This window comes from Blennius ocellaris (assembly GCF_963422515.1).
Source record: "Blennius ocellaris genome assembly, chromosome: 12".
NCBI classification, from domain to species: Eukaryota; Metazoa; Chordata; class Actinopteri; order Blenniiformes; family Blenniidae; genus Blennius; species Blennius ocellaris.
Window position 1 is genome coordinate 9875021 of NC_137661.1, and position 26117 is coordinate 9901137.

Genomic DNA, 26117 nt, shown 5'->3' on the forward strand with positions numbered 1-26117 from the left:
AGGCTTTGGTTTTCTCATACACCCAAATAACATGCTGATTATGAAATGCCTTGATCGAATTTGTTAGGTGTCTCTCTGTTAAAAGCACCTAGAAATGACGGTGTTGCATGTGGTGCTATATAAATAAAGTTGAATTGAATTGAATTTCAGAAGCATTTCTCTGTGCTTGCCCTATCAACCTCTCCAGGGTGGATTCTGTCTTTTGCCCAGTCAGCTGGAATCTGCCCAAGCTATCTGGCAACCTAAATTCAATGAATCAGATATAGAAGATGGATGGATACTCACATATTGGGCTTATTACAAAACACTGACTTTCTCATTCTTTGCATAAATAAATGGGATTTGGGTGTCACAGTGTTTTCCTCCAATAAGTGGATTTATACTGTTTTGATGGGATTTTTATGAAAACATTTTGCTCCATTTGTTTGACTGTCTTTGAGATAAGAGAGAAGACAGATGTAGTCACAAGGCACTTGGATTCCCATGGACATCCCCGTCTGCCACAACTTCACTGTTTGATTTGCTCTTTTCCTGCATCTTCTCTGCTATTTAAGACCAACAGCATCAATGAATGCTTCTCTTAGTTGTTCAGACAATTGTGTGCTCAGCGACCTTTGGAGAAAAACAACATTTTGTTATGGTTACACAAACAAGCCAATGAGTGGATTTCCTAGGGAAAGAATTAATTTGATTATTTTAGGCACATATTGTGCCTGCAGCAGAGCAATTCTTGTGATTCAATCATACAATGGGGGCTTGTGGAAAATGAATAGGGGGTATTGTCAGCCAGCGAGCTTGTTTTCCGATAAGGTTGTTAGAAATTATTTTAATTAGTTCCAGTAAGGAAGCCAAACATACATGATACATTGTGGATCCATACCCCAGGAATGTCACATTTTTGTCACATGCTGGATCCGTGAAATTTATCAGCTTTGCATAAACCTCCTTATAACAACAGACTTCACAATGTCAAGGCAGATAGCTGTGGGAGAGAATTGGACCTCTTTATGCATCAAGACACACTTTGTAAGTAAAAAAAACAAAAACAAAAACAAAAAACTGTTAATCAAAGATACTGAGGAGCTCTGGCCTATATCTGCGGGCAGCATGAAACCCAGATGGATGATGTTGACGCGATCTGGAAGCGTGTTTGTTCAGATTTGGTGATACAGCCTTTTGGCTTTGGATCCATGTGTTTAAAGCTCTTTGGGGAACATTGAGTGCTTTATGGAAAACCCCATAAAGGACTTTAAGGGATTTGGTTCGTCATCATTTATTAATTTATGACACAGCCCACAAAGAGTTTTACATTGAAAATTCATTCAAACGTGCCACGCAGTGGTGCATGTGCGACTGATATTGAAGAGTTACATCGAAAGTTAAATCTAAATCTTTGTTTGGGAATAGGAACAGCCACTGACTATATCATTTCTTTGAGTTCACGGGAGCAGCGACATGAGCAGAGAGGACAACAGTAGCTCTGTTATTCAGAAATATCCAATGTTTTCTCGCACTATTCAAAGCAATGTGCCATAAGGCGTTGAACACAGCAAATCAAGTGAGGGTATTGGTGCTTTTTCTTTTGAGTTTGTTTAAAGTTTGGGTTTAGTGGCTGGATGTAGGTTGTATTGTGCTGAAGACTCTGAGCCAGCAGCAGATTCATTTTCCTGCTTGAGTCTTGTTGTGTGAATTTGCATGTTCTCCCTAACTCAATGCTTAGAAGATAATTGTAATTTAGCAATGTATATAAAGCAACTATAAAGCGAGCCAGTCTATATGTAAAATGTCACACTCCTATATTGTTTCTGTTAAAGCTTGATTTGCTTTCATTAGGGTGTACAGAGGGTATCTTCACAACAACTAAGTCAAAGTTCAAGCTCAGTCCTGTTCTGTGTGCCTGGAGTCAATTTCTCCAGAAACTTTAGTATCAGTGTATATTTTTACAGTAAGGTGGTTTATCCATTCCTATGTCTTTCTCTCATGTCTATGTTACCATAAAGCATTCTTCCTCTCTCTTTCCTTGCCTTGTCGTCCCCTTTTCCACCGTATGCTGCGATAGTTAAAACTCCTTCTTTTCTCAAAGTGAGAGTACAGCGCTTACGACTGTCCTTTAAGGTTAACAAAAGTTTCAGTAAGCATTCTAAAGCAGTCACTTTCAGTGAGCAATCAAGCTTGGGGCGAGCATAAATCCTCCGGGTATAGTCACTGCATTACAAATACCCGCAGCGCCTGTATGTGCTGATGACTACAAAATTGAAAAAGAAAGGCCCTAATAATTCTGAGGCAAGTTTCCCTCTGCAGAAGGTATTGATTATTTGTGTGTGGTGAGAGATTTGGAAAATTCAATTAAAGGAGTTGTGCAAAGGATTCATAAATTCAGCGGCTCCAACCCGTATCCAGACATGGTTATGTTCTAAATCAATGCTGCACTTCACAATATATTTTCTTAGGAACATAAAAATAAATAACATTTAAACAGTTCTGCTTACGACAGAAACAAATTTTACTTTCTCCGTAGATTTTTAGCAACAGACAAGTCCTGACTTGTGCACATCTCCGGGGGAGGTAAAATATTTTTATTGCAGTTTTTCCCATATGAAAATCCTATATAATGTGAATTTTGAGATGACAAAATGAGGGGAAAGCGGAGGGCTCAGCAGTGTAAAAATTGATCAGCCCATAGATGGGGCCACGTTGGGGAAGATTTGTATGTCAGCAGTAATGGGCTGTATTAAAGAGAAGATTCCTTAAGATGTCATAAAAGTGATGGGGCTGTGTCGCGGGTCGCGTGGGCTGCCGGCCCAAGCCGCTCCCACACTGTTGCACATCAATCGTAGGAGGGCTCGTGGACAGATGCCACCCACCCACTGGGAGTTTTATGCTTTCTGATTGAACACATGGTTGCAATTAAAGGGGGGAGTTGTATATTAGACTGTTTTTTGGTCCAAGTGAAGTCGGTGCCTTTCGATCGACACGTCAGACTGCAGAGTGTGCTATCCTCTCCGATTTCTGATTTAGTAAATGTCATGGCGTTTTATCTTAGTGTGCAAAATTATGCTTCAACGTTCAATGAAAATCCAGAATGTTTTTCATCACGAGTGTCTTACGTTGGATTAAAACAATGGGTATCATTAAAATGGAGGCTCGTTGGACAAGTTGCTCCGCCATAACAGAGTCCACTAATAGAGACAGTTACTCGCATATGCATTCACATCTACTTGCAATTTGCCCAATTATTCTAGCACTCACAGGGAGAACATGCAAACTCCACTGCTGGCTGTGTCGATCAGCATCTAACAGTTTTGCGGCGTGATGGAGATTCTGATTACCTGACCTCAATTTTCCTTCACCCGATTTTCTGCCACTTCATGCTGTCATTATATTTAAAGATGTCTATTCATTTGATATACAACAAGTGTACAGTTTTCCACCAACACAATGGGTTTCTTTAGTACCACTAAAGATTCTGATTTCGATTCTGTTTTTGTAAAAAGACAAAAGAAACATTATTTCAGAACTCAAAACATTGCAAGTTGAAATGTAAAAAGTGACAGAACCGCACCACACCTACATACTGGTTTATCAACAGCATTAGTTCATGCAAAATAACAACAACAACAACAACAACAAAATAGCCCATCTCCTGTTACTCCAGCACTACATTCAGTCTTGACAGTGACTGCAGTGTGTGTAATATCACCCAGTGCCAGAGGGGTTACAATCATGTTTTCCTCTCCCATATTCCCCAGGTTTTTGTTAGCGAGGCATCTTGGCTGTTGACAGGTAATGGAATTGCTCTTCACCTCTTGTGCGTGTGATCCCGCCGAGATAAGGCGGGAGATGAATGTGGAATCTGTGCTGTCAGATGTGCAGCTGAGACGTCTCAAAAGCCGTCACTCATTTGTGGGAGAAGTGTCTAAAATGTTAACAGCACCCCCCCACCCCCCACCCCATCCCTCTAGCAGAGCTCCTGTCTGGCAGCTGACAAATGTTGATTTTACATTAACCACAAAGTTGCGACGCTGTGCAAATACTGTTCTTTTACATGGCAAACCTCATCCCCTTTATGGCCAAAAGTATGCAATTCTCCCCACCTGCATAGTTTAACACCTTTGAAAAGTAAATGTAAGGGGGAAGGGAGGTGGGGGGGTGAAACTGTCGTCCACATAACAGTAGTCTCTTTATTTGGCAGCGCCTGGGAAGGCCGAGGCCTCTCGCTGCCCGAGTCGACCTAAGCAACAGCTGGTGTTCACAGCAACATTTCCTATTTCTGCCTAAGGTGGATCGTGTAACTCTCACTTTATCACCCTTAGAGGCCACGTGAAGGACAAAGCCAGCATGCCCATAAAACAAAACTAATGTTTTGATTCAGGTCCCCTTCGGAGTTGGATCGAAGGATCCGTGGTGCCTTGAACGCCCGGCCCAGCACCGCAGACATGTCACCAACAACCTCCACCGGTCTTTACTACGACCAGAAAATGTGAGCTCTTCTCCTGACAAGAAAAATTATGCGCTGCCTCGCCTGAAGGAGATTTGTCCCCCCAACAGCATAACATTTTTTCTTTAAAGCATGCAATATTCACTTATCGCATTTCATCTGCTTTCCAAGTGCAGTCGGAGCAACAAGCAACATGATATAGGGCAGCGGCTCCCCACCTGGGGTCCGCGGTCCCCCCCCCCCCCCCGGGCCGGTACTGGAGGTTACCTGGATGGTCACAGCTTTACCTGCCCGAAGGCTGTCAAGGGTAGATTTTCACAGCTTTAAATAAAACTATAATAATAAAAGAAAGAAAGAAATAAAACCTGAGAAAAGGAACAGTAGAAATAAAAGGAATGAATAATAAAATGCAAGAATGGAAAAAAAAAATGTTTTTCTCACAGCAGGAAAACCTCGATTTGCTTGAAGTTTTAATTTGTTGTTGTTTGTGACGAGTGTTTTTCCAGAGTAAAAGGCAGATCTCTTCTCAGACGTCACCACGTGGCTTCACTGAAAGCGGGAACAATTTTAGGGTCAGAGCGATGCTATTTCAAACACGACTACGACCAATTGAAAAAGAAAACATAAAATGAAAGTGTGAGTGTGACGGACACAAATTGCAAAAAAATTATAATAATTTTCATTTCAAAAACTCTAGATTTCAATGAATTTGATTTTTAATCAATATGTTTGATTATTTTTGTGTTTACCACACCATGTCCTGACAAGCTCACTTCATTGGTTGATCACATCATACACTATTTGATAGCTGTAATTCTAGATTTCTCGCTTAATCTGGAGCACAATATCATTTGAATAAATTACACACAGAACCATCGCTTTAAGAGAGCTCATCTGATTACCGTCGTTTGCTACTTGATCTTGTGGCACATTCTAATTTTACCTTACATCTTACCAACTGCCCTGAAATACCTGGAACAGGACAAGCTAAACCTCTCCACACTACCTTTAATTACACCCCAGTGTTCAGACCTCATTGTGGTAACAGTTAACTCAGACTCTGGGCTCCTATTTGTCCCTGCAGTCCATTGTTGGCCGCCGGCTCAGAGCCTCAGATGCACAGGCAACCCTCAATGACCTGATAACATTTATAGTTGTAATGGATTTTTTTTTATGCCCGTCATTAACTGGCAGAAAGATTGGAGAAAGAAATTGCTTGTACCTTTTTCTGTGGTATTTCAAGTTTATAGCATTATGTTCTGATATGTCACCTTCCATCATCGCTCTTTTTAAAGCCTCTCCCGTCACTGGCTTTGTTTTAAACGTGCAGATCCTTAGTGCGGGACCCTTGTAGTATCAAAGACTTGTAATGAATATTTAATGATGTTGAGTAAAAGCTTGGAAAGATATAATTTCTGTCCAATTATTGGCTCTGTCTCTGCCAGACCTTTAGGGGTGATTTAGCAGACTACTTAGTTAATGCAGACAGTTTATGTGAAGCTGCTTTGAATCAGATCATTTAACAATGTGGCAATAAAACCGATGGTCACATTAGGTCATTGAGAAATTTGATTTATTTTCACAAAAACTAAGTTTGTACAAAAGAACTTTAACGACGACGAAAAAATGTACAGTAGAAAACTGCAAAAAAAAGGGGGGGGTGGGGGGCGATGATGATCAACACACCTGAGTCCTGTCTATGAAGTTTCACGTCCAATGAGGGTAGAAATATAAACATATGTTGTATCAAAGTCACAAACAGAGTTAAAGCAGCACCTCCGTGGTCCATACAGCACGAGTCATCATATCACGGACCCAACTCCTTTATCTTGTGTATAGAAACAAAGCAATGTGCAGTCAGTTTGTAGAAGTTGAACCACAGTTCCCCTGATGGATTTATTGGATTAGCCAGGAATTGGGTAGTTTAGCCATGGATGCAGCTTTCTACAGTGCGAAATACAACCTGAATGTGACGCTATTCTTGAAAATAGTAGTTCCCAACTATAATTTCGGGATCACTTTCAGTGGGCCTCAGACATCACAGAGGGGCAAAGGCTTTGTCTGCTCCGATGGGGGAAAAAGATGGCGACCCCTGCTTTAAAAACACCTCTGGCCAATAAAAATGTAGGAATGAGATGTGGGAATGTGTGAAAAGCCAGATTGAGAGTTCTGAGAGATGTCAGTATTTACAACAAACATTTAACACGGAGTTCCAAATTCGTTGGTCCAAACTCTAAACGAACTGCAATTATCCATTTCCATTTGATGTCACAACTTCCCTGAGCTGGTAATCTGTTGTGTTGTCACTTTCTACTTGCCTTGAAAAATCCTTTGTACCATTTTGTGGTTAGTAGTACACAGTAGCACTTCTTACCACAATTTTTTTTAATTTTTGATGCGACTTAGTTAGTCTTTTTCTGGCTTTTTCTGTGGGGCGGACCGCTGAACAAAACAACGTTGAAATAAAGAAATGTTCCCAAAAAGTGCAGGAAAGAAGTTGTGGACACCAGCACAGGGAACAGGTCAGGGAGATGCGGTGGAGGAAGCAGAGCAACACTTGCGATGCTCAGTCCTGCCATTGCTGCCATGCTGACGTAAAACTGCAACAGAGAAAGACAGTTTGGCCATTAGACACATAACATGGTGGAGATTGTCTCTTGCATGAATGCTCAGGGTGAATTAAGTGTCCATCTGCTGTGTTGATTCGGAATGTGTGCAGTGTTTGGATCCCCGATTACCAAATAATCTGCTATTTCAAGGTAATGAAAGACGTGTGTACTTTACTCAATAATAATTTGATATTCTTTCTTTATAATAAATATAGTAGTAGTAGCAAAGATGTATGACTCGGATTTTCAGAGCGATACAAAAATATTGATTCACCAGACATCAAATGCTTAAAGGTCTATATTTAACCTCTCTACATTACTTTTTTTTGTAAACATATCTTGTTTTCTATCCCAGGAGACATTTCCTAAAGTTTTAATAGGACTGGTACTTCACAAACTGGCAGGAATTACTTCTACAAGCTGTCGTCATAAAATAAACTACAGCAAGCGGGGGAATTTGGGAGGAGCTTGAGAAGACTGTTGCCCTCTGGCATTGTTGCCCTTAAAGCAAAAATGTATGTAGAACAATGTTACCTTACAACACTGATTAAGCTAATGTGCAGTAGCTCGGCTATTACCATGGTTGGTAAAAACATCAGGATTTAATGTACAAAACATACATTTTCACTCAGGAATATTTACAAATTAACCTCCACTATTGTCTCAAGTTGCTTTCTGGGTAAAATAAATTGCGGTATTACCTGTATGATGGGGTGTCATAATGTGTGGAGCTTTTTTAAGGTTGTAAAAACACAATTTATCTCACATATGCAATATTAATTAGTGAAAAAGCTTGGTTTTTCTGTATGACAAATCCATCAATATTTCACACACACGCAATACCAGTAATGGCTCAACCAGTATGAGGTTTAGTTGGAATGGGATTAGAAAATTTAGGTTAATAAGTTTAGTTTGTCAAAAAGAAATACAATAGTTAGCTTGTTTGAAAGCTAATGGGAATGTACTAAAACATGCTTAAATAACAACAACTTTTTGTCACAAATGACAACTCGTTATCGTTATTCAATAACATAACATGTAATTCCACCAAAAAGGGTTCTTTTAGCATTTATTCGTGAAGTGCACTGGAATTTCTGTGATTCTGAGCAGAACTAAATGTATACGGGAGAATAATCATCCCAACATGAATATTAAGGATTTTTGCCAAACTTAAGTTAAAATAGAGATTTCCAAATAATATACAGATTATATACATATATATATATATATAGTGCTGAAAACAGTGTAGTGGAGGGGGAATCAGTTTAAAACTGAGTGCAATAAAAATAAAGTAAAATAAAGGGCTACTTGTTTCAAAGCGAATGAATCATTACAATTTGAAATCTCTGAACTGACCACTATTTTTAGAAACTGTCCTGCCAGAGAATCACGAGATGCCCACTTATGCCACTTTCTCTTGCTTTGGTGTGAAAAATCCTATACAGCTGGATGTCTTCATATTACCTGACATTATATGTGTCATTTACATTTACACGTTATATCTGATGACAATTTAAAGCTATGACAAAACTGTGGCTTCCTCCTTCATTTTAATTGCTCCTGAAGATGGGACTAATCGATGATTGCATTTAGGGTAATTCCCAGATCACATTGACTTTCACTGAATCATGAAGCAAATCAGTCATGTGAAAGGTGTTATAAAGAATTGTTTGAGGCCTGGAAAACATCCACAACCATTTTATTTTGGCCTGTGTATAACCACTTTCTAATCTTGTTACACAGTCCAAACAGATGTTGTTGTGGGGGGAAATCACTCGTGTCTGTTTGAGCTTTAAGACCCGGAGATAAGTCGGTGAGTAAGACGGAGGAAACACCTCAGGCACACACCCGCCCCACCACCCAAACCCATGAAACCTTATCGCCATCATCGGGGCTCGCTATTTATGCTGCTTGTGTAAATAAATATATCTACGCAAACCTGTGTTAATGACACGCGCTATAAAAAGATGCCTTCTCTTAATCTCTGACACCCTACCGGTGCCCCTGTCGCTAAAGGGCTGGCAGTGAAGCCTCTTCAGACACTGTGGAAACTTAAATAAGTGATAAATAATTCTTTGGCTGGCAGCGGCGTTCATCCCTGACCAGCTTACACAGCTTACAGCAGCACATGATATTTATTTATACAGTTGGGTGTATCTTCTCACACGCTCGCAATTTAGGTCTAGTGCCACTTTCAAAATACAGGCCACCTGGGATCCTGAAGCCAGCGCCCTTCTTAGTACGGGTGCATCAGCCGTTCACTCCCCGACACCATTTACAGAAGCAGACGTGAGCTGAAGTTTACCCAGCAGCAAAGTCTCTGCTTTCTTTAAAGTGTCGATCACAAATACTGAGCAGTCTGTTTCATATAGTTTATTTGTGTATAAACTAGAGTCCTGGTGGTTTCATTAGGTCAGATGTTTAAACATGATTGAAACAAGTGAATTGGCACTTTCGGGTGTGTTTCACCGGAGACGTGTTGAAAACATGCAGGACCAGACTGGCCCACCTCTGCTTTAAAGTAACTCAGCACCAAAGTGCCACTGAGACCGCAGTGACTCCTGCCACCGAGTCGTATAATGCAGACAAGTAGAAAGTATCAAGCCATGGAAATACCCGAGTAAAAGTTAGTAAAGGTGAACCTTCACCTTGTTTGGAAAGAGTTCTGTACCTTGTTAGTTCTCTCTACCATTTGGCTACATCATACCTGGATCTTTTAAACATCTACATTAAATCTAAAGTGCTGCAGGAATGACTCCTGAGAACTCAAATGTTATTTTTGATTTATCCTGAAGTCAAAGGGCTTTGTAGATGTTTTTTTTTTTTTCGTATATAGCTAAAATTGTTGGTGTTTACTTTCAATATATTATGTTTTATTCTGAAAAGATCTGTATGTGCTTCCCAGTTTTTTTAATGGATTAGCAGATTACAGCATTTTGATATCTCATCAAGCAAAAGACATTTGTGGGGTGAGGGTGAGCATGCTATATAAAATTAGAGGCTGAAAACTTGGTTGCAGAGACGTCGAAGTCATACGACTGTGGGAAAATGTATTTTTAGACTAACACAACCTTATATAAGATTGAGGTTTTTCCTTGGTTCTGTACAGCGGGGCCTAGCCTGGATCTGTTGATTGACATTGAAAACACCATTTAGCTTGATTCTTGGCTTGGAGCCTTTTATTGGCGTTTGGGTTTGCATGTTGACATTGTAAGTGACTGGGTTTGCTTATAGTGTGTGTGAGTGAGAGTTGTACTACAGATCTCGCTCTGCATTTGTCTTGTGATGAACTGATGACGTGTCCAGTATTTTGAGCTTCCCACAACCCGAACTGGGCTGAAGCAGCAAGAGCAGGAACATGAAGTGATGGATGAGACCTCAGCTTTACAAGATTATAGAAGTGCATTTTGTTTTTCTGTCAACATCCTAAACCCGTCAACATGACTGCTGAAGCACTCGGGCCTCACAGAGAGAAGGTCGTGGGTTCAAACACCAGCTGGGCTCTTTCTCTGTGGAGTTTGCATGTTCTCCCTGTGTGCGCCCGGGTTTCCTCCAGGTACTCCAGTTTCCTCCCACATTCCAAAAACATGCATTTGAGACTAATTGGTGAAACACAACTGCACCTAGGTGTAAATGTGTGTGTGTGTGTGTGTGTGTGTGATTGTATGTCTCTGTGACAGACTGGTGACCTGTCCAGGGTGTACCCTGCCCTCGCCCATAGTCAGCACCTGGTGACCCTGAACAGGATAACCGGTATAGAAGATGGATGAGAATGTGCCATGAAAACATTTTTGAAAGAGATTCACTAAACCACCAAATTACCGTCTGCTGGAAAGTCCATTTTTAGATTTTAAAAAGTGCTCGGGGCACACTGACCTTCCACTTGGTTATACAAGCCAGGTTCATTTTGGGCAGAAAGAAAAGCAGCTTGTGGTAGGCTCCCAATCGAAGCTCATCCTCCGAGCAGCGATCCAGCGCAGACAGCAGATAGATGCTGAAGTAAAGGAAGGCCAAGGAGGTCACAACATAGGGTAGGAGCAACCCATCCTTCAGAAGCAAAGGCAGCATGCTGCACAGGGGAGAAAGTGACAAGAACAAGAATGTTTCTGATAACTTACTGCAGAACTTATATACAACACCTCAAAACCCCCAAAACAATCACATTAACATGTTGCAGAATTTGCACACCTTTGAAAAGCACACGACTGATAATAGCTAAGAAAGTAGATCTTTCAGGTTTATGTCATGTTTGTTGAGAAAAGATTGATAGCAAACCACAAAGCATCTGTCCTGTAAGAGCAGTCTGTTCTCCCGTACAGCAATGTTTGTGACATCCATGCAGAGCTTATCAGAGTTTAGCAGAGGAGCACGGGGAAGAACAACAGTTGACTCATAGTAAATCGCACATCTCCCCAGCTTATATAAACCTATCCACCCACAACAAACTGGTTATTCAGCTTTTTCTACTCAAACAAAAAAGATCCATTCAGGAGATGAATGTCTAACATTTTAGAAATACATACTTCCTCAGTTTAAACACACTGGCTGCATTCAGTCCTGTTAAAATGGACAAGCGTCAGCAGTCATTTAGCCAATTATGCAAACAAAAGATGTATTTTTTTTTTTTTTTTAAATAAATGAGTGAGTCTGTAGAGGATGCACATAATGTGAAAGTCCAAGTCAGACTGTACTGGGAAGCAGCTCCAGAATGACCTCCTGTCCCTACACAACACACACTTAGACAGCAGGCATGCAGACTATGCAGCGTAATCCCCAGATATCCTTATACTAAACCACACGCACAACAATTAGTGCTGCCGGAAGAATTTAACAACAGCTGGTGAAAGTTAGATGGGGCATTTGCAGCACTACTTGTCTTTTCCATTCATGGCGCTCAGCTCAATGCACACAGTTTAGCTTTGCGGGATTATTCGGTTGGTGTTTCTGGTTTGATTGTTGACAGTAGCGACTGACAGAAAACAATGGGAGAAATAAATAGAGACGACATGTGACGAGGGGATGCCATCTCTGTGCCAGCTTGGCCGCCGGGACAACACACAGATTTTCTTAAAGCAAGACCTCGTAACTTTAGCGATGACATGACCAAACCAATGGGAGCATAAAAGGATTTTGATATCTTCAGCTATACAAGCATATCGGACTTAATTAAACACTGATAACCAATAATGAATGGTCATGAAACACTGGGTGAGGCAGCAGTATTAAATCCATTGAGAGTATTGAAATGACAGATTGAGTTTGAGAATAATTTCGTTTTAAATTTGTCTAACAAACATGGAATTTCTTGTCTACACAGTTGAAATGTTTTTGCTTAAACGTTTGAAGTTTCAAACATGTTCCGCTTGCTTTGACCTCATCGAAGCAAAGGCAAAATAATTTTCTTGACAGGATCCGCTCCGATCATTCATGGCAAAGATAGAAATGCAGTGGTTACGCCTAAAATCACTACCTCTTATGCCTTTTAATTAAAGGTCAAGGCTATGAATGTGATTTTGTTTGCTGTTTTTTTTACGAGAATGGACTCCACACACACTAAAACAATCTGATTCTGCACTATGACGCTGTTGAGATCAACCGTGGACAACATCAGTCAGCCAGACATGAAGATTTTATTCATCCACTTCTGTGATGAGTTGGTTCGACTCTGGAAATGTCTCTTTTTACCTGAACGTGGTGGCCTGCAGGAACCAAATGGACACCAAGGGTATTTCATTTAGCTGGAAGCAGACAGGCCTAGGAAACAACACAGGTTATCATCATGCAGAAGAAAAAGTGTTACTTTACATTATTGAGGAGAAATTACAAACATTTAAGATCTGCGCTAAACAGAAAACTGATATTATGTGTAAAATATTAACGTCACTGGGGTACGGTGCTGTGAATAATGCGTTTTAAATCGAGAACTTGATTTGGTGCTTACATTTTTACACAGTTACAAGTAATGACGGGAGAGTTCAGTTGTACATAAAAACGATTGCAGAGCTGCCGTCTCCTCCTGTCCTACTTGTTGGCTCTATTAGCTGATAATTAGCATTGTGATCATCCATGAAAAGATCTCCTAACATGAGAGATGTCGGAGTGGAGGAAACAATAACACTAGCCTGTATCCACAGTACGGGTCATGCAGTAGCAGACTTAAGAAGACCAACCGTTAGCGTACCTTAATAAAACCTGACTGCTGCTGTTTGCATGATGGCGGTTCATCTCAGCAGCTTTGTACCTGCTTATTCTTATTGTCACAACTTTATAAAACTGTTTCATCAAGATCATAGACCATCTTCTACCAAATGATCGATGAGTGTAATCTAGTGTCTAATCAGTCATTACTGTGACTAACACAGTGTTAACAGAACCAAGGGAGATGCTTTAAAGTGGCGAAAGAGTTACTGTCTAAACTCCCTCCCCATTTATCTATCATAAACAACTTCACTAAGTGAATGGAGTCAATCCCAGTTGACTATGGTCAAAGGCTACTGTATATTTAGTGGAGCCAGTAAAGTAACTTGTGGCCAAAATCAATTACAAATTACAGTAAATTGCACAATACGACCATTTCATTGGAAAACCTTATCAATCCTTGACGAGGAGTGTTGACGACACGGTAACACTTGTCGCGAGGTGAAGACAACAGTTGCGAAGCAGCATATTTCAATACCTGTGAATGTTACTTTGATACCTGTTTGAGTGAAGACTCCACATGTATGTCTGCGTAAAAACTTGTTGTTAATTGAACGTGTTTGCCTGCACTTCACTCTGCTCCAGGGGGGGCACTTTCCATCGGTCCCTGAGCCCATAATTACAGTCAGTGCTCTGCGGCGATCCTGTTACAGCCCCAATAATTGATCCTGCGCAAACAACACCCTGAGCTGCCGCCTGCCATTCTTTCCTAAGCCCTGGACATGTATTACTGATTGATTCAGAGGGACAGGTGGGAGATATAACTCAATAGTTAATAAAGCAACAATCTACCCTAATCTAGATTAATAGATGAGCCTGCGTGTAGGAACCATATCCCTCGCTATGAAATCCGCCCCGGGCTTCTCTCCCAACCAACCAGTTTATACATACGAAGATGGACGATGATGAAACGCACACGTATGCAGGCATTTGCAAGTGCAGGATTTACCCTGTTAGATATCGTCCAACCCGGACACACTGCATCGTGACAATGGAGGCTGGTTTGCACCTGTGTGACACTGACTGCGATGACAGAGGTCAATAACCTTTCTGTTAGCAAGTCTGTACTTAAATAGAGGTGCTGATTTGTAGCTCTGAGAGTGTAACAAGACAATGACATCACTGTCTTATTATTTTTTTTTTTTTACAAATGTGCACTTGCATTCAAATCATTTCCCATCCTCACGACCTAACCTTAGACAGTAGGGACCAGAAAAAATGGCTTCTTTGTGAGTAGAAAGTAAATCTATTCTCATTAATATTTCACATATTACTAGAAGAGAGAGAAATCACATTTTACTTTCGTCACCGACAGAGACAAGCCTTGAGAAGTTAAGAGTTATCTTCTCTGTACTTACAAGGCTGCCAACAGGATGGACTTCTCGTGGACTTGATAGGAGAACAGGAAAAATGCCAGAGATGAAATGGCCTAAAGTTGACATTGAGATGCACACTTTTAGATAAAGAAAAGAAAATGCATGACAACAACCAATATATCATTATAAAAGTATGCACTGTTATCGTTCAACAAAATGCAGAATTTCTTTTAATGTATCAGGTAAAATTGATATATTTGACCCACGTGTCACTGACATCATTTTCACCTTATATTTCCAAAACTAAGTGCAAGTGCATATATGTCCATATTATGTCATCATATGGAAGGAAACAAAAAAAAAAAAAAACACTCACCAAAGCCAATTTAAAGTGCCAGAAAGTCGGCTTCATCAGCAGTTTGACTGAGGAAGGTAGCGTTGTCAGGAGAGTGCAGGCAAAACTGAAAAAGTGATGGAAATTAAAGAAAAAGTTAATTCAGGAATAACTTCAATAGTCAAAGATTTAAAAAAAAAAAAAAAAAAACTGTTTTGCCGCAAAGGACTGTATTTAAACCACATTTGCTATTTAGGGATACAAATTTGATTTATAAATTTTTTTTCATTTGAGCTCATAACAAGTAAAGTCATAGCTGTTATCGATACGAATACTATATCCAGATGCTTGATGTATTCAGCAAAGACAGGTGTGTCAAAAATGATACAAAGACACAAAGTCAAATATTAGATTTTGAAAATGTATATTGTTGTTTTTTTTTCAGTCAGCCCTGATCTGAAATGTAAACAGCCATATAATCCAAAAAAGTATACAGCAGACTCTTGTTTAAAACGGATCCTGCTCTAAAGACTTGTGCTCTGTGGGAACTGACCAAATAATGGCCCCTGCTATTGGTTACCAGGCATTAGTTTAACCTCTCAATTGTCACCTGCTGGGGGGTAGAGGCACCGGAAAAGATTGACTAGGTGGCAGAGTGGCTGTCTACAAGTGTGGTGAGAGGTGGTGCAGCGTGTCAGCTGGAGGGCAACTATGGAGCTGCAGTTAAAAAAAAACAAAAAACAATCAAAAATAAAGAGATGGAATAAAAACAATTTGAGAAAAGTGAGCCTGGATAAATAGATTAAGCTCAATCAAAGGACAACAAGACAGCCAGTGTTAGAAAAAAGACTAAATAAAAATGAGACATTCAGGTGCTATGAACACCAGTGTGGTGAGCATGTGTCATGTGTCGGGCAGGGGTTTGCGGTCCGGAAGGACGAGGATCACTTTTCACAGCTGATTCATTTTATGTACACAGTACACACACACAGCAGATCATTTAGCAATCCGCTCTCTGTGCCAGAAAGACAAGAGTGTTTTTCATTTGTTTGAAATGCACGAGAGTAAAAGAAGTCCTGGTTGATCCTTGGACTTAGCAGTCTGGCAGAAACGTGTCCGCGCCGCGAACACAGGACTCCTAAATTTAGCTCGGTGAGTTATTTAAGCGGGCTCCACCATGACACGAGTGCTGCATCAAGTTATTTAAACTGTGACGGTACGGGACCTCGGCTTTTGGTTGAATTAACTTTCAACACATGAGATTCTCTGTGGACAATCTGAAATGTGCCTCTCTTTCACACGCATTATAATATCACATCAACAAGGGAAGCACATGATGCGTAGGCCTAATATTTTGGAAAAGAAAATGTTGCCGTCACATTGATTTATTTTGCTTCTATGTCTGGAAACGATCCATTTTCTTCAGTATTCCTTGGGCAATTAAACTGTAAAACAACAATGACTTCATGTTAAAATGCCCCTCACAAGATGTTTCCTTAAAATTATCTTAGTTCCACCCAAAGTGTTTATTCCCCTGGGTAAATTTTTATTTTCTTTTAATGGGGTCAGGAAGCAGTGGACAAAAAAAGCTATAATGACTCGGCCACAAGAAAAGAAATCCACAGTATATAAATGAGTATGAAGTGAAATTTGACTGAAACAGACAGAAGACTTACCTGAGGTAGAGCTGAGAGTCCGAGGACAGAATGGATCTGATCTTTATCAGGATGTTTAGGCTGCACCATGCATTGGCCACTTTATCCTGTGTACAGACACGCACACGTCAAAAGATGTGACAAAAACATTTTCAATATTTTCCTCGAGCCAAATACTTCATGCATTTATACTAACCACAGAAAGTGCAATAAAAAAAATAACTTGGGGAGATTCCACAGAGGCTTTTGCTTTTAAACCTTCCTCATAAATTCACTCCTCTGACAGAGGATACAAAGGTTCTTTGGGACGAAAATTTGGCAACGAGAGATCAAGTGTCAAACCAGCGATGTTTCTTCATAAACAGCAGATAAAGACCAAGACAACACACTGGGCAACTGACAGAAAACAAAAGTACAATATGAGGGACAATTCTCTGTTTGAATATATGTTGATGTTTTGAAGATAAATAGTATTATTTATATTATTGAATAATAAATATTATCGATTGATGAAACAAAAATAAAAGAGTGTTTTTAATATTATTGCAAGCAATTTACACATTTTCAAAATTCAATTAGGGAAATAAATACAAATTCACAAATTATAAAGCCTTTAGCACCTTTACTCATATGATTTATTGATAGCGCTATTTTGTTTATGTATACACTTGAAAACATTTTTAATTTTAGCTTGCATGTGACTAAAAGAGACAACGTTACAAAAGCCGATAAACCTCAAAAGCACTTGTGGTTAACATGCTGTGATCGGATGGCGTGATTCAGTTCATTCGAGTGCTTGAGCGGCGGGGATTGCCGATATCGCAGCCAAAGCTGCAAGTGTGCACCGTGATATCACGCGGAAGGAAGAGACGGCATGTCAAGACGAGCTTTATGGATCCACCGTGGATGGTTTCGGAGTGTGACCCTGTCTAGAAAATCTATTCCTGGCTTTCTCTCTCTCTCTCCTCTCTGTGTTACAGCTGCTCACTGCACAGCTGTGTGGATCTTAATGGTAGCCTCGTCAGCAGCACGGTGGCTGTCCAGCGTAGTGTTATCTCAGCCGCCATCCCTCTCGCTTTCCTCTCTGCTTCCCCGCTCCAAATAACCACTACGGGAATGTTTCTGAACACCATCTGATGGCAACACATAAAGGAAGGGGTGGGACTCATTGGCAAATGTAAGATCGCGAGTAGGGGGTGGGGGGTGGGGGTGGGGTTTGGGGCTCCGTCACCTATAAGCTAGCATGGAATTTCACAGGGAGAAGCATTTGGTGCCATTTTTGTGTGCAGGCAGCAATGTGAGACGCCAGAATGCAGCTCAGTGGGTAAACTTACAACTGCTCCCTCCCAAAAAGCCGCCAGGACCACCAGTCACCAGCGCTCTTCTTCCCCACAACCCCCTCTCACACCCCCAATGCTGTCCAAAGCGTCTGCTTACATGCACAATTTCACAATTAGTTCAGGACAACTTGCCCCCGGCAGCCTCCCGCGCTGACGTCACGCCGGGGTATTAGTGTCTCTCACACCCTGTGTATTATGTTTGCATCATTTCCTTGAACAAATACTGCCACGGTGCACCCTGCTCCCGCCCGCTCCCCTGGCAGAATTTTCAATTACTTCCCACGTCTGTGACACCTTGTGGTTGGTGCAACCTCGGAGACCGGGGCAAGAGGAGGTGTGGGGGCTCAAAGGCTCGGTCTCCAAGCTGTCAGTCACATGAGAGCACGCAAACACACAGTTATTTCACCTCTATGTCTGCCTTAACACCTTTCACCATCCTCATGTTCACTATCATCACTTTCCTTTTTAAATTAATATCATATTCCAATTACCATGCTGCAGCTGACTGACCACAGTGTGTGTGCGTGTGTGCGTGCGTGCAAAACAAAGTCAAACACACATTAGGGCCGGCCGTAGTGGTCAGACATGCACTGATATGCCTTTAGGTGTAGCGTTTGCCCCACTCATCAGTCCGTATGGCCCGGACATGGCTGCGCTATGAAGTGCTGAAAACAAGCCAACCATAAATTAGTGAGATTTATCTATATCCTTCGACTGTACATCCTGAACCCCGACGACTCCCAGAGATAGAGTGAAACCGATCTCCTGACCTTTCACCGTTTTATTCCACTGTTTTCTTTGATCCTGCGGGGTATCCATTTCCAGCCGGCTAAGCACTGCAGGGTGGTACCACGCTGAGGGTATGCACCCGTGTGAAGTGAGACAACTCCTGCACAGGCGGTGAGGTTGGTGAAAGCATTCGCCACCGCTACTTGCTACAAGTGTTTGGAACTTGCACCTTCATCGAAAATCCCTGCACATCCAAAGAACACCGGGCAACAACAACAGCAACAAGAGCAAAACCTCTAATATCAAACGGCTTTAAGCAGCATCGGCTCCAGCCCTTGTAACCCCAACTTATACATCAGATATTGAAACTGATTTAAATTGTTTATTTAATTATTGATAAGTTGTTCTATAATGCTGTGGGGTTCAAGCCTGTAAACCTTCACTCCAAAATCTGCTCGTCTAACGTTCACACAACTGAGGGACAACCTCAAATGCGTGCTTTTGTAATTTGGGAGGAAACTAAATGACCCGTAGAAACTCCAGACCTGCGCAGGGAGAACATGCAAACTCCACACAGCAAGATTGTGCCTGAATGAGGTTAGGGTTAACTACTAGACCACAGATTTTCAAGAGTTAAAATGATTAATTATATTTATTGTATGTCATTAACAATGGGTAGATTTTTTTGCATTCATTTGCTATAAATGTAGTCACATATGTGTATAAATGTTTTCTGAAATTGAGTCGGATGAATTGCCTTCCGCGAGAGCATTAACCATCTACATCCCGTCAAGGTAAAGAAACACTTTTATTGTAAACACAGGAGCATGTGACCAATGCCATGTCACATGTTCAGGATTTGTTCTCAACAACACATTGTAATTGTAAGACAATACTGATATTCTTGGAGGATTCAACATGACAAAAGCACAAATATCTTTCGGATGAGAGAGTGTCTCATGGGAAGATTAAACTTCTGTGATGTGGTTTTGTGGCTTTTTAAAAAAAGAAAAAAAAAAGAGAAACAACTCTACTGTACCTCAAAGAGACCACGAGCCACGGGAAAGATCCTCCTGACCACCTGCAAGGCCTGACTGGGGTCGGACAGGAAGGGCAACCAGCAGAGGGCAAAAGTCACCAACACTGTGGCAGAGATTCTCATCAGCAAGAAAAGCCTACATGTGGGGAGACACAAGCGCTGTATGTGAGCACGGGAGCTAAAAATACATGATGAATAATGATAGGAATTCATGGTTTTGTACTGTATATTTCGATTAATTAAAAACACTAGAAAGCGTCAGTCAGTATGGGGTTGTCCGCGTCTTGCAAAGCGAGTTCAAACAGTCTGCAAGTCCTAAATTTGGAATTTGACCCCTCCGTGAAGAATGCAGTGAAAGCTATGCATCAGCTGAAAGTCTCCTGCATTGGTCGGGGTATCTTGTCAGCTGTAACTGTGAAGTTGCTGGTGAAGCTGCACACACGGGCATAGCTGAGGAGTTTGGGCATGGCGAGAGTGTCATCTGGACATATCTTCCCCCAGGCCTTCTAATCCAGCACTCCATTTGCTACTAAATGCCCTTGGTACATTGTTACTAGATAAACAGACACTGGACACACTGGTAACAACATCCAATCTGATTACCTCAGTCATTCTGTGACTCTTCTGAGGACACAGCTCTCTCTCATACTCTCATATTATATATCTAGCGTGAGGATTGCACTTAACACCTCTATACACACTGGCAGGTTTTAGAACCAAGTTATATCCTGTCGAATCGTCCCGCTTTTAAAAGATATCAGTGAAAAAGATATCTAGTTTTAAGTTTTCCGGCGAGAATCTGGAGAGGGTCACACTTTATGTGCTTGTAAAAAGGCATTTGTTCAACTGTTGTCTTGTTATTTCAAGCACGGTTTTCCCATTGTCCCATTCCCAAGCCCTCTATTTTTTTCTATATTGCAGCATTAAAGACAGAGTTCTGTCATTCACCTCACATGTTTGAGACGCCACTGAACGCTCACCGCTCTAAGTCCAACATAGCTGAAGTGTAAAGAATGCTCTTGAATGATAAATCAGCAATTCTCCTCCATTTCACATTTTGAGAACTTCATGAGTGACTTTTTTTTAGAATGTAATATTTGTCCACTTTCCCGACCACTTGTCTAATGTTTGTATTGCTTCCACATCTATTCAAAACAGCTCTCACCTATCACTTCATGGACTGTCCCAACCCCCTAAAAGACAGTCTACAACAACGCTAAAGTTGGTGGTACGTGTCAAAGTAACATCACATGGAAAGCATGATCAAATGTTTCACTTCAGTTTCCAGTGGTTTGGTGTTGGAATGTGTACAGATGCACTTTTGTCCGCATTCAAGCAAAATGTGGTGCAATTCAATGAGATCATGAATGCAGGATGGTCCTAAGATGTCACGGACCCAACAGGGAAAGTTGCTGAAGTCAACAGCACAGTCTCTTTGCAGCAGGTTTTCTGTGGAGCTGTTTGTGTGTCCAAATAATTCCTTAATTACGCTTTCCCTCCTTTTCACATTGTCAAGCTGTTTGTGAGTTCTCAGCTGGGAAAATGCCACCACGGCATTCTTAAATGCACTTTTCTTGCGTTGTAAAGTGTGGACACAAGAGTTTGCAGCAGTGGCAGAGCGGACTGACATTTTGTTCAACATGTTTAAGTATTTTCAACAGAAACTTAAAGGTATACAGGAGGATTTTCCCGAATTTTAGGAAAGAACTGCCCTCTCCACCTTTTGAAAAAATGCACATGCGCAACGCTGTACCTGCTCCCGAGACGGAACACTTACTAAAACGTGTGTGAGAGACGTGCATGAGCCCAGTTCTCCTCGTGCACGCTCTGTTTACAAGTCACAAGTCGGCATCGCTCACAAAAGCTCACTTTACAAGAAGATTTGCACTTTTTCCACTATGTCAGACTCGCGACCGGTAAGTGAAAGTCTATTTACGACAAGCAAACATTTTTAAAAGAATACGTGTAAAGCTAATAGATCCACGCTACCTCGGGACGAGCACATATGACGGCCTTACCTAATATATATATATATATAATATAATAATATATAATAATATATCACCAGAATGATTGACATTTGGGAGGACCAATAGTCTTGATGATCCACCCGGAAAAAGAACATCCTCCTGTACACCTTTAAGCCTACACAATAAAATGGCCTGTTACAAATATTGTCATTCTTTTCAGTAGCCAGTCGTAGTAGTGTGTTAGAGTAGTATCGGTTCAGGCTGATACGTAAAGGTGTTGTTGTTGGTGGTGCATAAGAGACACAAGCACAGTTGCATAATGTAATTCACATTTGGAGGACATGGGACATTTGAATTCAGATAAACATTATGTTTTGGGATGCAGAGTAAGGAAACGGAAGTCAGGGTACGTTAAGTCATCAGACACTGACAATATTCAAAAAGTAGAGGGATTTGATGTGAAAATAGCAAATTCTTTTTTGACGATTATGTTGCACAGATCAGAAGATGAATCAACAATTGGCTGACATGCATAAAAAATGTAACTTGAGAAATGTATTTTGCACTTAATGGGACCCTCAAGTCTGGTATTCAAAAATGTGCTTTTTATTTTTGATAACTGAGTGAATGTGAATATTCATCCTTTAAAGATTTTTTTTTCTTCTTATTTGTGAAAAGTGAAGAAATGTGGACATGAATGAGACAGAAAAACAACAAATGATGAATCTCACCCTCGTCCCAGCGAGCCCATTTTGAGGCACTTTCCAAGCAGGTAACAGAAGAAGGGCAGGGCATGATAGAGCTCCATCTGTTTGTAGTTGAGAGCCAGAGTGAAGGCCATGGAGCCAGAAACATCCCAGCCCAGACCCAGAGCCACAACCCCCCACAGGGCAAAACCCAGGCTTGCACCATTGTACCTGACATGGTGAAGGTTAATAGCGGACTAAAAAGATCATATTTGTCATTGCAGACACATCTTCAGCTCTCTTGTGTTTAACAAACGACTGTTTGATAACATGGAACAACAAGTATGGAAGTTATAAATTAATAATTCAATCAGGATATGATCAAATGCCAGCACAACTGTGTCCAACTTCAACTCATGTTTTGTTCCACAGTCTTAAACACACAAGCATTTATGGGGAATAACGACGAGCCACATGATATGAATAAATACCACATAAAATAGCTTGAGGCCATAATCGGTCTTACATAATATTGCTGCGGGCCCAATGTGCAAATATGAGCTTTTCAAGAAGTTTTCCTTTCAATGAGAAATAGAAGGCACATGTTATACTGTTATACAACTCTGTCTGTTTTCAAGCTCATGGCTTCAAATGCAGTTTTTACAAAAGCTGCTTCATATTATACATCATATAACAAGTCACTTTAAACACTATGATAATATAGACACATTAGGCCTTAAACATTATATTCGAAATATTAAAGTGCAATTCGATCAATTACAATTTGATCCAAGATGCAAGTGATATGGCACTAAATTAATAGTATGAAGTGAACTTTTATATAAAGGATACTGGAAGTGGCCGTAGTCAATGAGGATCAATCCTGGGTAAAGTAAAAAGCACAACAGAGTGGAAACCTGTAGGGAAAAGAAGAAGAAATGTTAATTTTCATCCAGTTATCAATGAAGACTCTGTCAGGCGGTTTCTCAAAAATCAACTCCAGTTCAAACTTGAGGACTGGATTATTTAAATGGGTTAAAAGACATTATTTGCAGTTATAATTGAACATGGCTTTATTCTGCTAAAAACAAGATTGGTAAAAGCCCACATTTGGAAGGCATCTCATAAAAAAATTGATATGCAGTGACATCTAGCTACATGGAAAGTATAAGCTTGATCTTAATAACCGACCTCGTGAGGGAAAAGGGAACCTATATAAAGGCTTGCTGTGGTTTGTACAGAAGGGAATGTATGTTCTGTAAAGCTGTTCTAGATCACATTTTTAAATACATATCAAGTCTCTTTTAGCTACTGATCTGTTTAATAATGTTCAACATCACAAGAATTAAAACATCTTCCACTTAAATTGATTGTACTGCTGGACCTGGTAAAGAATAAAGGCCAAATGAAGGGTTTTACCATCTTGGAAACAGAATGTCATGTTATCTTAATATATTGCAATGATGACTCCATAATTCCCAAATGTGGAGCACCAGTGTTGTAATCTGTATTAATAAGTGTGAGATACCAGACTGACGGGGGAAAGCCCAACTGAATCTTTGAGTGAAAACTGTTCAAACTTCATATCCATCGTATCTCTAACCTTTTTCCTTGAAGATCCTTCGGTCAGGTAAAAACAGTACACAATCGCTGCAGGGATGTATATCAACAAATCTGCTACCAAGACTGAAACAAGAAAAAAAATAAAGAAATTGACTATTGACATATATTGTTTTATCCTTACAAAGAAAGACTATTATTGACTTAAGCATTTTAAAACAGAAATGATGCAATTTGTAACTTCAACATCTTACAGGAGTATGCATAAGTCAAATCATTAAATATTTATTCAAAATACTTTTTTTATTTTTTAAGTTGTGCTTTTTCAGTAACTGTACCTGTAGTTCTCATGAATAACTTGTGCGCTGGACTCTCATACCCTCTGGATTTGTGGAGCTCCACCCATTCAGGGTTTATTATTTTGGCTCTGCGGACAACCATGCATAATAATAAATGATTTCCGTTTTGAACTACCGGTGTTGTTGTTTGTCCAACACACCAGACAGAGTGGATGACATCACTGTATGCAACACTTTCATTCATATTTATACATCAAGGAATACAGACGTTATTGATAAAGTTATTAATGTTTAATCTTTAGAAGTGGACTCAAGCTAAACTTCTTTGTTAAGACTCTCTTTTCTAAATCAATAGCCAAACATCACTTTGAAATAATTCACGATTTCTTTCTCAATTATCAAAAAAGCTTACATGTAAGCACAGATCCAACTGTGATAGGCAGTAAGCGGGGGGTAATCAAGACCCCAGTAGTTTAAGTCATTGTCAGTGGTGTTGAAGTACCTAGGAGGAAACAGATGATGAAATATTGGTTAATACACTGTTAAATAATGAAAATAAAGAGTAGACAGTCAAACTAATTGTCTTTTATCCTATAGGTCAGAAGTAGATTTAAATGGACTGCAGAGTCCCAAAATACAGAGGCAACAATGATCTACTCTCTCAAACAATTTATGAACAATAAATTAACAACTTTGAGACTCAATTAATTAGTTTATGATAGTTGTCTATCGTAATAAACTTTCTATATGCTCATTATAGACAGTTAATTTGGACAAAATGAGACGTCTATAGCTGCCTCACTAGCTCTAACAAACACCATTCACAAATTTCTGATATCTGTCCTACATATTTTAATTCTCTCCCTGCTTCAGCATACCTGAATCTAATGATGATGTCATCACCAAGGTTGTCAAAAAGCCCAATAACCAGCCCCTCATTGCAATCAGGTGTGCTGCAACTGGGAGGGAGCTAAACCCTGCAGGACAGGGGTCCCCGAGGAGCGAGGTTGGACACCCCTGCTTAATGGCGTCCAAAATTAAATTAAATCAAATAACCACACATTCTGGAATAGTGTATTCTGAAACCCTGTAAGCAAGTAAAATACATATCTAACACTATGTTCAACGAGTTAGTAAGTATGTAAACTAATCACTAGTTTCTGCAATGATCGATTATGACAGTATCTGTGTGTTGCAGGTTGTTGTGATTGAACGATTTAGTTTTTAGTGGCGCTTAATGTTCGTGCACATGCATGCAGCTGTGTGTGCCCTGATACATATTTCTCCTGTTCCAACATTGCAGGTCATTTAGTGAAACCTGCTTTGCTTGGATCAACCACACTGACCATTCCTGCAGAGGGAGGTTGTAGGTCACCTCTTGCCAGTGCCGCTGGGCTTCATAGTCCCCAAACATGGGGGTTTTCCCGGCCCCTACGGAAGAAAGCGTTTACCTGTCAGCCTGAAGAAGTTGAAGTGACCAAACACACAATAGAACCACAAGGACAACGTGTGACACCAGCAAGTGGATATTAATGGAGGGAAGTATCAGTCTGGACAACATTCCAGACTGAACGAGGAGCATGTTTACGTTCAGCTCCGCGTGTTTCTTACCTGAATATGAATTTAGCGACACTCCCCATCTCACAACGACGCCAAGTAGGACGCTAATCGATACGAGGCACCAGGTTTGCATCCCTTTGGTCCTGTAAAATGAGGTTTTAGAGTAGAAATGTCCGGTAAAGAGCTGCTCGTTGGTACACGTTTGAAATCAGTGTGTTTTTCCGGTATACGTCATCCACCAGGCCTGCGTTGCTCGTGTTCATTGGTCGCTGGCTTGTGACGTGTAGGCCAGTTCCTCTGGGGCGTTCAAAGACCGTTCGGAAAATTATAACTTTATATTACGTTTACATATGAGGTAAATCACGAGTCATATAAGCTCTGGCC

At 40.5% G+C, this 26117-nt stretch overlaps 1 protein-coding gene across 1 annotated transcript; it reads right to left on the reverse strand.

Moving 5' to 3' along the window:
- Nucleotides 1-6036: 6036 nt before the first annotated feature.
- Nucleotides 6037-25888, reverse strand: alg6 (ALG6 alpha-1,3-glucosyltransferase). The gene is made up of 14 exons (XM_080505852.1): nucleotides 25785-25888; nucleotides 25520-25604; nucleotides 24586-24675; nucleotides 24213-24301; nucleotides 23918-24000; nucleotides 23167-23231; nucleotides 22360-22545; nucleotides 19659-19794; nucleotides 16572-16657; nucleotides 14938-15022; nucleotides 14604-14674; nucleotides 12733-12801; nucleotides 10924-11116; nucleotides 6037-7038 (listed from the first exon to the last, which is right to left on the reverse strand). The coding sequence occupies exons 1-14, from the start codon at nucleotides 25864-25866 to the stop codon at nucleotides 6841-6843; spliced, it is 1518 nt and encodes a 505-aa protein (XP_080361978.1). The 5' UTR covers nucleotides 25867-25888; the 3' UTR covers nucleotides 6037-6840.
- Nucleotides 25889-26117: the final 229 nt, after the last annotated feature.